The sequence below is a fragment of the Myodes glareolus genome, chromosome 8, assembly GCF_982192425.1.
Source record: "Myodes glareolus chromosome 8, mMyoGla1.1, whole genome shotgun sequence".
Lineage (NCBI taxonomy): Eukaryota > Metazoa > Chordata > Mammalia > Rodentia > Cricetidae > Myodes > Myodes glareolus.
The window spans coordinates 107,657,332-107,670,211 of record NC_142033.1 but is presented as its reverse complement, the minus strand read 5'-3'; the positions used below and the strand labels follow the sequence as shown (position 1 = coordinate 107,670,211).

The 12,880-nt window shown below is 60.7% G+C and overlaps 2 protein-coding genes across 5 annotated transcripts; both read left to right on the top strand.

Moving 5' to 3' along the window:
• The first annotated feature begins 285 nt into the window (after nucleotides 1–285).
• On the top strand, nucleotides 286–5,624 carry Cactin (cactin, spliceosome C complex subunit). Its single transcript, XM_085692441.2, has 9 exons — nucleotides 286–479; nucleotides 1,604–2,048; nucleotides 2,585–2,826; nucleotides 3,150–3,312; nucleotides 3,411–3,525; nucleotides 3,804–3,996; nucleotides 4,307–4,426; nucleotides 4,510–4,787; nucleotides 4,871–5,624. The coding sequence occupies exons 1-9, from the start codon at nucleotides 301–303 to the stop codon at nucleotides 5,359–5,361; spliced, it is 2,226 nt and encodes a 741-aa protein (XP_085548567.2). The 5' UTR covers nucleotides 286–300; the 3' UTR covers nucleotides 5,362–5,624.
• A 134-nt stretch (nucleotides 5,625–5,758) lies between these two features.
• On the top strand, nucleotides 5,759–12,776 carry Tbxa2r (thromboxane A2 receptor). 4 transcript variants are annotated; one of them, XM_085692445.2, is made up of 3 exons: nucleotides 5,759–7,737; nucleotides 10,519–11,337; nucleotides 12,100–12,776. In XM_085692445.2, exons 2-3 carry the CDS (start codon nucleotides 10,561–10,563, stop codon nucleotides 12,346–12,348), a joined length of 1,026 nt encoding a protein of 341 aa, XP_085548571.2. In that variant the 5' UTR covers nucleotides 5,759–7,737; nucleotides 10,519–10,560; the 3' UTR covers nucleotides 12,349–12,776. The 4 variants fall into 4 exon arrangements, with proteins under 4 accessions (XP_085548571.2, XP_085548570.2, XP_085548568.2 ...); XM_085692444.2 differs by having other exon boundaries at nucleotides 5,759–7,780; XM_085692442.2 differs by having other exon boundaries at nucleotides 5,759–7,823.
• The last annotated feature ends 104 nt before the right edge of the window (nucleotides 12,777–12,880 follow it).

Genomic DNA, 12,880 nt, shown 5'->3' with positions numbered 1-12,880 from the left:
ATTTCCCAGGCTCCCTAGGGCGCGAGGACCCCCTCGGGCCAGTCTCTCTCACCGCCTGAATGGAGATTCGCCCCACTTGGCCTGACAGCGACCCTGTCGGAGTTCTTCATCCGTGCCAAACTTGAGAAGTCAAGAGATACCCGGGTTGTGTTGTTTCTGACATTCAGGGCAGAGGGATTAAGGCGTTCTCCGGGATCAGGCGCATTTTGGGCAGCTCCGAGCGCGCCGCGGCGAAGGAAAGCCCCCGGCGCGCCGTCCTCTGGTTGTTTACGTCCGCGCGTGCGCAACGCGGACCGCCAAATGGGTCGCGACTCTCGCTCGCGCTCGCGGTCCGCGGGGCGGAGGAGTCGGAGGCGGCGGAGCCGGAGTCGGCACCGGAGCCGCAGCCGCAGCCGCAGCGGGAGCCATGGACGGAGCAGCCGGCGGCGTCGGGAGCGCGAGAGGCGGCGCGAACGCAGGCGGCGCAGCCGGGGGCGCAGGTGAGCGGCCGGGGGCTGAGGGGCAGCGACTGCGGCACCTAGGAGGCGCAGGCAGGCGGAGCTCTGTGAGTTCGAGGCCAGCCTGGACTACAGAGCGATTTCCAGGGCAGCCAGAGCTACACAGAGAAACCCTGTCTCGGAACCCCCGCCCATGTTATTTTGTTCAATTGGCGTCACTTTTTCTCAAATGGCTGTAGTTTATCACGTTTGACAGGAACTGACCAGGACACTTACCCATACAGCACTGCGGTTACAAACTCAAACAGCCACATCCCACTTCTCTTGTGGGTGCTGGAGATTCGAACTCGTGTCCTCAAAATATTAACCTGGTGGTGCTTTTTCCTCTTTCATGGTTCCCGGGGTAACAGAGAATCCATCCGCTGGGCCTCATTCCTTCGACCTGTCGTCTCAGCGGGACTCGATGGTACGGCAGTCACCAGTAACCCCGCACTTAGGAGACAGACTGGGGCATTTTTGGACGTTGATGGCCAGCCTGTGCTGTAGAGGGAGATGCCCCTCCTAGACATAACAGTGTGAATTACGTATCTAAAATAAAACAACTTTCATCTTTATTTTATTTGATAGGACCAACATAAGTACTCCATCCACACACACCTTGAATGCCCAGCCTTGGTACCTTGGAGGTGGTCAGCCCCCTTGTTCCCACCCCATTGGCTCCCAGGTCTGTCCATGCCCCAGGGCTTTTGTTCATGCTGTTTCTTCTGCCCACATGACCCAGCATTGTGAACCCCCCATTCCCTCTGGTTGATACTTGGCTATGTTAAGAACCATCTCCGCCCCCCTTTTGTTAGTGGCACACATTTTTAATTCCATAACCTCTACTTCCATGAGTTCAAGGTCAGCCAATGCTACACAAACCTGAAAAACCTGAAAAAGAAAAAAAAATTTCTCACCTTCAACCTACAGCTTCTCCTGTAGTGTTGTCTTTTCAGCCCTGAGACTTGCGCGGCTGTACCATGCAGGGCAGCCTAGTTTGTGTAGGCAGACTGATTTGCCGGTTGGGAGACTGCAAGGGCATGTACTCTCAATGTGTCGTTGTAACCTCGATACCAACAATGTGCTGCAGCTGGCGTGGAGTATACCTTGGTGTGTCCTCCCCGTAGGTCAGATTCGGAAGAAGACTGGCGGCAGAGGTCTGGCAGGCGGAGCCGGAGCCCTCGTCCACCCCGATGGCACTCACAGGACCAGTCCTCACAGTCTGACTCGGGTGAGGAGCGGGCACGGGGCTCGCGGTCCCCGGGGTCATCAGCATCTAGCTTGGAATCTCGGAAGCACTCTCGGAGCCCTGGGGCGGCTGCACTGGCCCTGAGCCAGCAGCAGAGCCTGCAGGAGCGACTGCGGCTGCGTGAGGAGCGGAAACAGCAAGAAGAGCTGCTCAAGGCCTTCGAGACCCCAGAGGAGAAGCGTGCACGGCGACTAGCCAAGAAGGAAGCTAAGGAGCGCAAGAAGCGGGAGAAGATGGGCTGGGGTGAGGAATACATGGGCTACACCAATACTGACAACCCCTTTGGAGACAACAATCTGCTCGGCACCTTCATCTGGAACAAGGTGGGTGCCTCCAGCCTGAGCAGCCAGGCGCTGTGATGTCCTGAGAGGGAGCCTTGCTGCCCACGGCCTTTGCACGGCTCTCGCTCCAGCCTGGCTCCTGGAGCCTTAGGCCCCACAGTGTGCCTCCCAGTACATTGTTAGTGCTCTGCTCCCGAGTCAATGCCTGCCATGCACCCACGCATGCAGGCTTAGCTGTGCTGCCAGCCGCCGTCTCTGAGCCTTGGGGACGCTCAGCAGGGAACCAAGACATCTTTATACACTTTGAAAGCATCAGAAAGCACACAGTTAGGACACAACTCTTAGGTGACATGCAGGGCTCCAGGGGCTGTGTCTGGGAGAAGAGCCGACCCTAGCAGCCCTCCTACCATGAACCATGGGGATCCTGGGCAGCTTTGGTCTCAATCCTGAGGCCCTGACTATTCCAGCCTCTGAGCACACGTGGCCACCTCTAGGCACTGCTGTCCTACCCCAAACACAGTAGACATGAGGGGCTGTGGGTTCTGTGGGTGGCTGAGTGGGTGTGGCTGCTTCCACAGGCTCTGGAGAAGAAGGGCATCAGCCACCTGGAAGAGAAAGAGCTGAAGGAACGCAACAAGAGGATCCAGGAGGACAACCGGCTGGAGCTGCAGAAGGTGAAGCAGCTGCGGCTGGAGCGCGAGCGCGAGAAGGCCATGCGGGAGCAGGAGCTGGAGCTGCTGCAGCGGGAGAAGGAGGCGGAGCACTTCAAGACCTGGGAGGAGCAGGAGGACAGCTTCCACCTGCGGCAGGCCAAACTGCGGTGCGCCCTCGCTTCTATCACAGACCTCTTCCCCTGTCTCTGTGGGGCGGGACATGTGAACTCCTATGCCGACCCTCAGCAGCCTGTAAAGACGGTGGTGGGGGTGGGCTCCAGGGGGCCGAGGGCTCACGCGAGGTGTCTGAGCACAGACCTGGTTACTGCGTTGGGGACCCAGCACAGTCCTGCTGTCCTGGTGCTCCTGATAGCCTGAGGCTGCTGCCTGCCTGGGACCCAGGGACAACTCTTCCCAGATCCCAAGAGGATGCCCTAGGGTCATCGTCCGTCATACTGGCCTGACCCTGCCACCCTGTCCTCTCCTGCAGTTCTAAGATCCGCATCCGCGACGGGCGAGCTAAGCCCATCGACCTGCTGGCCAAGTATATCAGCGCAGAGGACGACGACCTGGCCGTGGAGATGCACGAGCCCTACACCTTCCTCAATGGCCTCACGGTGGCGGACATGGAGGACCTGCTGGAGGACATCCAGGTGCCACCCCGTGCCTACCCCTGCTGCCCCATCCCCACCCCATGTCGCCTGGCTCCTCCTCTGATGCTCCTCCCTCCCCTCACGGCCCCACCCCACAGGTGTACATGGAGCTGGAGCAGGGTAAGAACGTGGACTTCTGGCGGGACATGACAACCATCACGGAAGATGAGATTGCCAAGCTCCGCAAGCTGGAAGCCTCGGGCAAGGGCCCAGGTGAGCAGCCTGAAGTGTCTTCCCAACTGCTCTGAGACCTCCCTGCTAGGGCCCGTGCTGCTCAGGACTGCTGCAGAGGCTGGGGCCTCTCCGAGGGCGGCTGAGATCTAAACAGGGTACACTGCTTCCTGGAGGCTGTGCTTCCAGCCACCCCTCTCCCAGGCAGGCCACCTTCAGGAGGGTGGCAGGCCCATCGTCCCTGTCCCCAACTGGGGTGGAATGCAGCACCCAGCAGGCAGGAGGAACTCAGGCCCGCTCTGAACAGCCCCGTCCTGCAGGTGAGCGCCGGGAGGGTGTCAATGCCTCGGTCAGCTCCGACGTGCAGTCGGTGTTCAAGGGGAAGACATACAACCAGCTGCAGGTCATCTTCCAGGGCATCGAGGGCAAGATCCGCGCAGGTGGCCCCAACCTGGACATGGGCTACTGGGAGAGCCTGCTGCAGCAACTGCGTGCGCACATGGCCAGGGCCAGGTGAGGCTCTGCCCTTACTCTGTTCTCTCTACATTTCCATGTCTCCCTTTTCCTTTTTTGTCCTGTTGTCCCGTCTGCTCCCTCGGTCCACCCCGTCTGACTTGAGAACTATATATCTGTTCGGCATGCTTGGCACCATGGTTTAAGCACAGTGGCTGCTGGCTTGCTTTGCTTACTCCAGATGTCCCCAGTCTGAGCAGACCAGGTCCCCCAGCCTGACTAACAGTTGTCCTGAGACTTGGACTTGGGGCCACACAGGGAATGTGCCCTGCCTGGGGACTGGGACGGTGACCACCCTCCTGTCCCACAGGCTCCGTGAGCGCCACCAGGATGTTCTGCGGCAAAAGCTGTTCAAGCTGAAGCAGGAGCAGGGGGTGGAGAGCGAACCGCTGTTCCCCATCCTCAAGGCCGAGCCCACGGCCTCCCACAGGTGAGGGCCCTTAGGAGGGTGGACGCGGCGTGGGCCCTACACCCCACATCTGGGTCTCATCCCTCCTCCACTGCCCCATGCAGCCCTGAAGCTGAGGAGCCAGCCTCCAGCCCCGGACCCTCGGCGGACCCCGCAGAAGCTGAGGGAACTCCTGCCGCTGCGGAGGTGGAGGTGGATGCGGATGGTGAGGTGGTGCTGATGGAGGAGGACCTGATCCAGCAGAGCCTGGCGGACTATGATGCCGGCCGCTACAGCCCGCGGCTACTCACAGCGCATGAGCTGCCCCTGGATGCACACGTGCTGGAGCCGCATGAGGACCTGCAGCGCCTGCAGCTGTCCCGCCAGCAGCTCCAGGCCACAGGTGGAACGAGGCAGTGCGAGGGGGGGAAGCTTGGAGGTGGGCCGGGAGCCCCGCGACTGACCCTTCCATCCCATCCTCCACAGGCGATGCCAGCGAGAGCGCTGAGGACATCTTCTTCAGGCGGGCGCGGGAGGGCATGGGGCAGGATGAGGCCCAGTTCAGCGTGGAGATGCCACTGAGTGGGCGCGCCTACCTGTGGGCCGACAAGTACCGGCCGCGCAAGCCGCGCTTCTTCAACCGCGTGCACACGGGCTTCGAGTGGAACAAGTACAACCAGACGCACTACGACTTCGACAACCCGCCGCCCAAGATCGTGCAAGGCTACAAGTTCAACATCTTCTACCCTGACCTCATCCGCAAGCGTGCCACGCCAGAGTACTTCCTGGAGGCCTGCGCAGACAACCGCGACTTCGCCATCCTGCGCTTTCACGCTGGGCCACCCTACGAGGACATCGCCTTCAAGATTGTCAGTCGCGAGTGGGAGTACTCGCACCGCCACGGCTTCCGCTGCCAGTTCGCCAACGGCATCTTCCAGCTGTGGTTCCACTTCAAGCGCTACCGCTACCGCAGGTGACGCCCGCGGGGCAGGACCGGCCCCGGACATCTCCCAGGGGACAGTGACAGAGATGCTTTCCTCTGCATCTTCTGGGAGCCAGTCCCTGCCATTCTGCCGGCCCTGGCCCCTCAGATCCCAGCCCATCTGGAACAGATTGTGACTGTTTATCTGACAGGACTGCTTTAGGTGGGAAGGATGTCTTGTTCCCGTTTCCACGGACTTGTTCTACCCGCGGGACCCCATGTGGTTTTGATACGTTTAATAGAAAGCTTATTCTAGAATGGCTGTGTCTGAGTCACAGCTCTGAGGCCGTAGCGTAGACACCACACCCAAGTGTCTCTGGGAGGGTCAGAACTCAGTCTGTTCCGCCCACCTGAGCCCAAGACCATTCCTTCTGGGAACGTGCTGCTGGTGCTGCCCCCAGGTCCTGGTTTGCATCCAGTGGAGGTCAAGGATACCTTACTGCATCCCAGATGTGCTACAAGCATTGCCCAGCCCAGGTCCAGGGGCCTGAGAATGTAGCAGGACCCAGACCTGTCCAAACCAGCCATCCACACAGTAACACTCAGTGCCCCCGTGGAGCCTGTGGCAGCCAGGCCAGGGCATCTGAGCTCAGGAGTTACTTGGATGCATGCGTGGTGCACTGCATGCTGGGCCCCAGTTTCTCTACATGAACCAAAAGGGATCAGTTCCTTCTCCTACCACCTGTCCCATGAAATCTCTGGTCTGCTGGTTCTTGTGTGCACAGCCCCAGCAGGGTTCCAGCCTTGGGAGACCCTGAGGTGCCTTGCTGTGTAGAAGACAGTGGATCCATGGGGGCACAGGGAGCCTGGCAAGGAGGCAGACTGTCCCCACGGGTGCCCTGATATCCCGGAAGCAGTGTCCAGCTCCCGCTCCAGCCTCTTCCTTCCTTTGACTGCATCCAGAGCTAAGAATAGGCACCCCTGGCCTGGCCTCGGAGGAAGCCACAGCCACAGGGGGTGCATCCTGAGCCCGGCCATCTCCACACCCACCCCCAGCTGCAGCGAGCCTTAAGCGATGCCCGTGTGTCAGGAGCCATGTGTGGCCTCCGCACACACTTCCCCTCTGCCTCATTTTCCACATGCACGCTGTGCGCTGTGCCCTCCATACTGTGGGGAGGTGACACAGCTGAGTGTCCTTTACCATTGCCTGATTCTCTAGAGCGGACATGTCCAGAGGAAGAAAGGACGTCAGCCCTCCCCGTCCCATAACCCCTCTCTCCTGCCCCGTTCCTGTCCCCGTTGGGAGCATAGCCTCACGCCACAGCTCCACAAGGCACCACACTCCCACCAAACATTCCTGCCAGCACCTGTACTCCAGATCAAAGGAACACATAGTCATCCCACAAAACCCCAGTCCCTAGACCCTTTTCCCACAGCATTAATTACTAGCCAAACTTTGGGGACGGTAAGGACTTTGGCTTGGCAGCCCTAACCATAGAAATCTGGGGTAGCAAGGACAGGTCCAGCTGGGAGAGAACAGAAAGAAGCTACAAAAGGCTTGGAGCCAGCCCCTGACCAGGAAAGAGGCCAGTTAGGGTTCAGGGCTGAATAATGGGATGGGTGGGGAGAGCCCCCAGGAGTGAGGCCAGATGGGTGAGGGGCAGGGCAGCAGGAAAGGGGCTTCCGGCTGCTGATAGCCCAGCTGACCTTGGACCGGCCATGGACCTGGGTGGGTTGGGGTCACGGCTAGGACAGGCATCCTGGTCCCCACCAGGACTCTTCAAGTGTGCAGACTGAGGCCAAAGAGGCCCAAGGTCGCCTCCCGGCCCGGCTATCCATCCCTCAGGGCACAGCTCACTGGACTACACAGCGGAACTTCATGGGCTGGGGGAGGGGTCCCCAAGTCTGCTCCATCTCCGGTGGCAGCCTGACATCTGCCTCCCCCACAGCATCCCTCCCCCGCCACCCCCTCTCCAGCCCTATGGCCCCAGCAGTCGGACCTTGGCCTCCTGGAAGACGCCTGGTTGCTGCCTTGCCAGGACCAGCCCCATCCTGCCCTCAGCTCTTCCCGCACGGGCCTGGGCCTCTGGGTCAGTGGCCTGTCAACAGCCGACCTTCCCTAGCACCCTTGTGCCCTGCCCAGTTCCCACCCTAGCCAAGCACCCAGCTACAGCTGTGGGGCGAGGCCAGAGCAGGGGGCGGGGCTGGTGAGAGACAGAAAGGCAGAAAGACAGATGGAGACAGGGCGTGGTGGGAGCCGGCCTCACTGTCACAACCCCCCAGCCTCGTGCCCCTGGGGGTCCTCAGCGCTATACCATCCGCCCACAGCCCCAGGGCCTCTGTCTTCAGCCCCTGACTTGGTTTCCCCAGGGGCCTTTGCTCCCGCTCTCTCTGCCCGACTTGGGAAAGCACAGTGGTACTGCCAGCTCTGGTGAGTCCCCCACCACCGCGACAGCCTGGTACCGACCCTGTGGGTGAGTCCCCTACCACCGCGACAGCCTGGTACCGACCCTGTGGGTGAGTTCCCCCCTTCCCTGATGAGACTTAGCACTGACTGCCGAGGTGAGCTGCCTGCGCTGGGGAGCCCAGACCCATTGACCTCTCTGATGAACCACATCCCCTGGAGTGTGGTGACAGCCGCCAGGTCTCCAAGTTCCCTGGAGGGAATCCCGGGTGTGGCCTTTACTCCAATGGTCCAGTGCACAGACGTGGTTCCCTTGGTGGCCCCTGGGTATCCTGGTTCCCTGAGTCTGGACCAGACCAGTCCAAGATGCTCAGGCAGTGATGGAGCTGGGGACCGTGGCATGTGACTTAGGGTGTGTGTATGCCTGTGCACACTCGTGTGGACATGCATGGGCTCAGCTCGGGCCTCAGGTCCTGGTACCCATCCATTGAACACACCAGGAAACTGAGGCCCGGGCCGAGCCTCTCTCTGCTGTACCATCTCTGCGGTCAGTAGAGATGAAACCTGCACCCTGGGGCTTCGGCACAAACAGGAAGCGGCCCTGTGGGAGGGAGAGAAACAGCCTGTGGTGAGCCCTGAGGGTCTGTGGGGGGTGTGGGGCACCACACTAGGTGTCTGGGGTGCTGGCAGAGGCGGCACAGAGTCCCCTCTGGCCACAGCTAGGGCCAGGGCTTGGTCTCGTTACCAGAAAGCCACGAGGGGATACGAATTCATTGTACAGGAGGAAACTAAGGCTGTGCCCAGTGGCCCTGGGGTGGAGACTTGGAGAAGCCCAGGCTGCTCTGAGGGCCGGGTGCGGAGGCTTGAAGGAGACGGATGAGCTGAGAGGAGGGGGAGGGGCCTGGCGCTTAGAACCCAGCCACACACCACATTCCACATTGGTGGCTGAGTTCCAGCTACCGATGCCTGGGCCTCAAGGAACGGGGAGCAGTGCCCCAGGGTGCACACATGACAAGGAGGCTCCATCACAGACAGAAGACCGCTGCCCCCCCACCCAAGCGGACAGAGCCGCCCTGGCTGGGCTCCGCCACACACCCCACACCCCAGGACTCAGGACCACAGGATTCTAGAATCCTGGAGCACACGGGGTCAGGGTGGAAGCGACCCTAACCCAGGTGCAGCAGAGGGAGACCTGTGCTTGCCATCACAGTGGGGCTGGAGGCAAGGATCTCGGTGAGTTCTAGGCTAGCCCATCTACACTCCCACAGCTCCCTGCCGCTGTGGAATCCGAAGGGAAGGGCGCAGAAAGGCTGCGGAACTCCCTGCGAACACACAGCCCCAGCGGTTGGCCTGCCTGGGAGGCTGCCAGGCCCTGCATCAGGTCTGGCCTGGGCAACTTGAGCCTGCCATTATCACCTGAACCCCAGGGGAGGGAGCACCAGGCAGAGGGGAGACTGGAAACTGCCATCCTTGGTACAGAATTCAGCAGGCTGAAGCATTGGGCAGAGAGAGGGGCTTGCTTCGGGGCACAGCAAACATGAGGGACCCAGAGTTAAGACTGGGCCAAGGACAGGGACAGAGGAGGGGGCGGCCACCAATGTAGACCTGCCTTGCAGGGGTTGGGGGTGGAGTGCTGGAGTCACAGAAACTCAAACACGTGCACAGTGCCTCAGAGCCAGGACAGCACCATCCTCAGTTTCCCCTCCTCTGAATGGGAAGGCCCATTCAGTCGGTGGCCTGGGCTGAGATGGGAGTGAGGCAGGGAACTGCTCCTGCCCGCCTGGAGCGTTCTGGGCTGCATGAATTGAGCACCTACTGTGTACCAGGAGTGGACATAAAAGATAATCGTTCTCAGCATCAGCAGGCTTTACAGGAGGGGATACTGAGTCTCTGCATGGGAACAAGAGCAGGGGTTCCTGAACCCTGAATGACCAGCCATTAAAACCCTAGAGCTCAGCTAGGTGGTGGTGGCAGCAGCACTCGGGAGGCAGAGGCAGGCGGATCTCTGTGAGTTCGAGGCCAGCCTGGTCTACAAGAGCTAGTTCCAGGACAGGCTCCAAAGCTACAGAGAAACCCTGTCTCGAAAAATGAAACAAAACCCTAGAACTCAGTGGGAGGGGAAGGGGCCTAAGGGAGAGGGAGAGAAAGAGAACACCAAGGGCTGGCAATGGCTCAGTGAGGAGAGGTGGTTGCTTCCTGCAAGTTGTCCTCTGACCTCCAGGCCCCCAGAGCTGTGTGTGTGCCATGCACACCCCCACATTTGCATAAATAATGTTAAACACGAAAAAGCAAAACTAAGGGAAAAGACCAAACATGGTTCACACCCAGAGTCCGAGGCAGGAGGATCACAGGAACTGTTCGTCGGCCTGAGGCTGTTATTGACGTTGGCAAATGCCCACCTGTCTCCAGTCTTGGCTTTGTTTATCTCTCTGTGTAACTTAAACTCACAGCCATCCTCCTGCCTCAGACACTCCCGGCACTGGGAGGGACCAGGCTGTGGAATAGACGCCAGGTCCTTGCCGTTGTCCCCGGGGATGTGTCCTGGTTAGCTTGGGTTTTTCTTGTTCCCAAAATGGAACGAGAGCTTCTGGGTTCCTTTCTTATTATAAAAGTGACGTGAGGGGCGAGGGACGCGGAGGAATGGCGAGGGCCATTGCCATGAGCTGGCCTCGAGGCAGGTACCAAAGCGGGCCGGGGCGATGGATGGGGTGAAGGATGGGGAAACTGAGGTCCAGCTCTGCAGGGCGTTAGGACGCAGGAGGCCGGGCCATTCATCACCTCGTCCACCCTGTCTGCCCGTCTCCCCAGGTCGCCCCATGGGGCGGTGACGCCCCAGGCAGCTTGGGAGCCATGTGGCCCAACGGCAGCCTGCCCGGGCCGTGCTTCCGGCCAATGAACGCCACCATCACAGCGCAGGAGCGGCGCCTCATCGCATCGCCCTGGTTCGCCGCGTCCTTCTGCGTGCTGGGCCTGGGCTCCAACCTGCTGGCCCTGAGTGCGCTGGCCCGGGCGCCCGCGCCGCGCTCGTCCTTCCTCACGCTGCTGTGCGGCCTGGTCCTCACCGACTTCCTGGGGCTGCTGGTCACCGGCGCCATCGTGGTGGCGCAGCACGCGGCGCTCTTCGCCTGGCAGGCGGCCGACCCCGGCTGCCGCCTCTGCCACTTCATGGGGGTGGCCATGGTGTTCTTCGGGCTGTGCCCGCTGCTGCTGGGCGCCGCCATGGCCTCAGAGCGCTACGTGGGCATCACGCGGCCCTTCTGGCGGCCCGCGGCCCCCGGGCGTCGCGCCTGGGCCACCGTGGCGCTCGTGTGGCTGGCGGCTCTGGCGCTCGGGCTGCTGCCGCTGCTGGGGCTGGGCCGCTACTCGGTGCAGTGGCCGGGCTCCTGGTGCTTCCTGACGCTGGGCGCGCAGCGCGCCGACGTGGCCTTCGGCCTGCTGTTTGCGCTGCTGGGCGGCGTGTCCGTCGGGCTGTCCTTCCTGCTCAACACCGTGAGCGTGGCCACGCTCTGCCGCGTCTACCACGGCCAAGAGGCCGCGCGCCAGCGCCCGCGGGACTGCGAGGTGGAGATGATGGTGCAGCTGGTGGGCATCATGGTGGTGGCCACGGTGTGCTGGATGCCGCTGCTGGTGAGTTCACTGGCCGGTCCCCGGGTTCACACCCTCCAGGCCTCTAGGGTCTGTCACAGGAAGATGTGTCTGGGTTTGGGCACTCGCGAGTAGGACTTTGAAGGGTGAATAAGAGTCTTCCTGCTAGAAAATGAGGGAAACACGTTCTAGATAGCATGGCCAGACCACACGTGTCCCCTGGCTGCCCCGTGGAACCCTGTATAGGTGGAGTCGGCTGGTAGGAGGAGCCCTGCTATAACATGGGCACAAGGCCTTTTATTTTATTTCTTTGGCGTTATTCCTTCAGCAGACATTTATGATGTGCCAACTGTATACAGGCTTCCGCAGCACAAAGCAGATCCACCTGGAAAGCAGCTGTGTGGCCCAGGCACTCAGGATTAAGTCTCAGGCCAGCCTGGGCAATTGACCAGACTCTGTCTAAAACTAAAATGTGGTGGTGCACACCTTTAACCCCAGCCCTCGGGAGGCAGAGGCAAGTGGATCTCTGTGAGTTCAAGGCCAGCTGGTCAACAGAGTGAATTCCGGGACAGCTTGGCCTACACAGAGAGTGAATAAAAGGTCGGAGCCTGGCGCTGGGTGTGCTGCTGCCTTGAGGCGCTGGGTGTGCTGCTGCCTTGAGCCAAGTTTACTTTCTCTGCCTCCGTCCAGCTAGGATATAAGCAAAAGCCTGTACTCCTTCCTGGGTCCTACAGCGGCAGCTCAGAGAGGTTGTCCCGCTCCCCCAAGGTCACACAGCACAGCCCTCTCTGCTTGCTCCTGCAGGTCTTTATCGCTCAGACCTTGCTGCAGACACCGCCTGTCATGAGCCCCTCTGGGCAGCTGTTGCGGGCCACGGAACACCAGCTACTCATTTACCTGCGCGTGGCCACGTGGAACCAGATCTTGGACCCCTGGGTCTACATCCTCTTTCGTAGGTCCGTGCTTCGGCGCCTGCACCCACGACTCAGTTCACGGCTCCGGGCTCTGACCTTGCACCCTCCCCCAGCCCAGGCCACGCTCAGTGGGCCCTGAAGGACAGCGTCACTCAAACTTTAGGTCCTTAGTGACTACCACAGGCCCGTGGAGTGCTCTATGGTCTAAAGAGGGGAGCCCCCAGCTTAGGGCCGACTCCTGTGAACCCTAAGATGCCCCCTCAATGCTAGGGATGTCCTCCCTGAATCCCCAGACTCCTCCCAGGACAACCTGGGGATGTGGGGACGAGCCGAGACCCAGAGCCTGAGTGGGGCCTCCCCCATCTTGCCAAAGCCTGGGTCTGAAACACCAAGCTTCATGTTCCTCTGGGCTGGACTCAAGGGTCATCGACCTTGGAAGCATCCGGTGGGGTCCCCACAGCCAGGTCTGGAGCCCCCCTCCCCTGTGGCTACCCAATGCACTTGCTCAATAAACAGTTAAATGGCCTGGTGATGCACATCCGAGGTGTGCAGCAAGCACCCAGCTTAGCATGCTGTCTGCTCGCCCCACTCCCCTGCAACTCGCAACTCGATGCAAACCACTCACTGAGATGGGGCTGTGGGGATTCGAGGCTTTATTCACTACCAAGGTC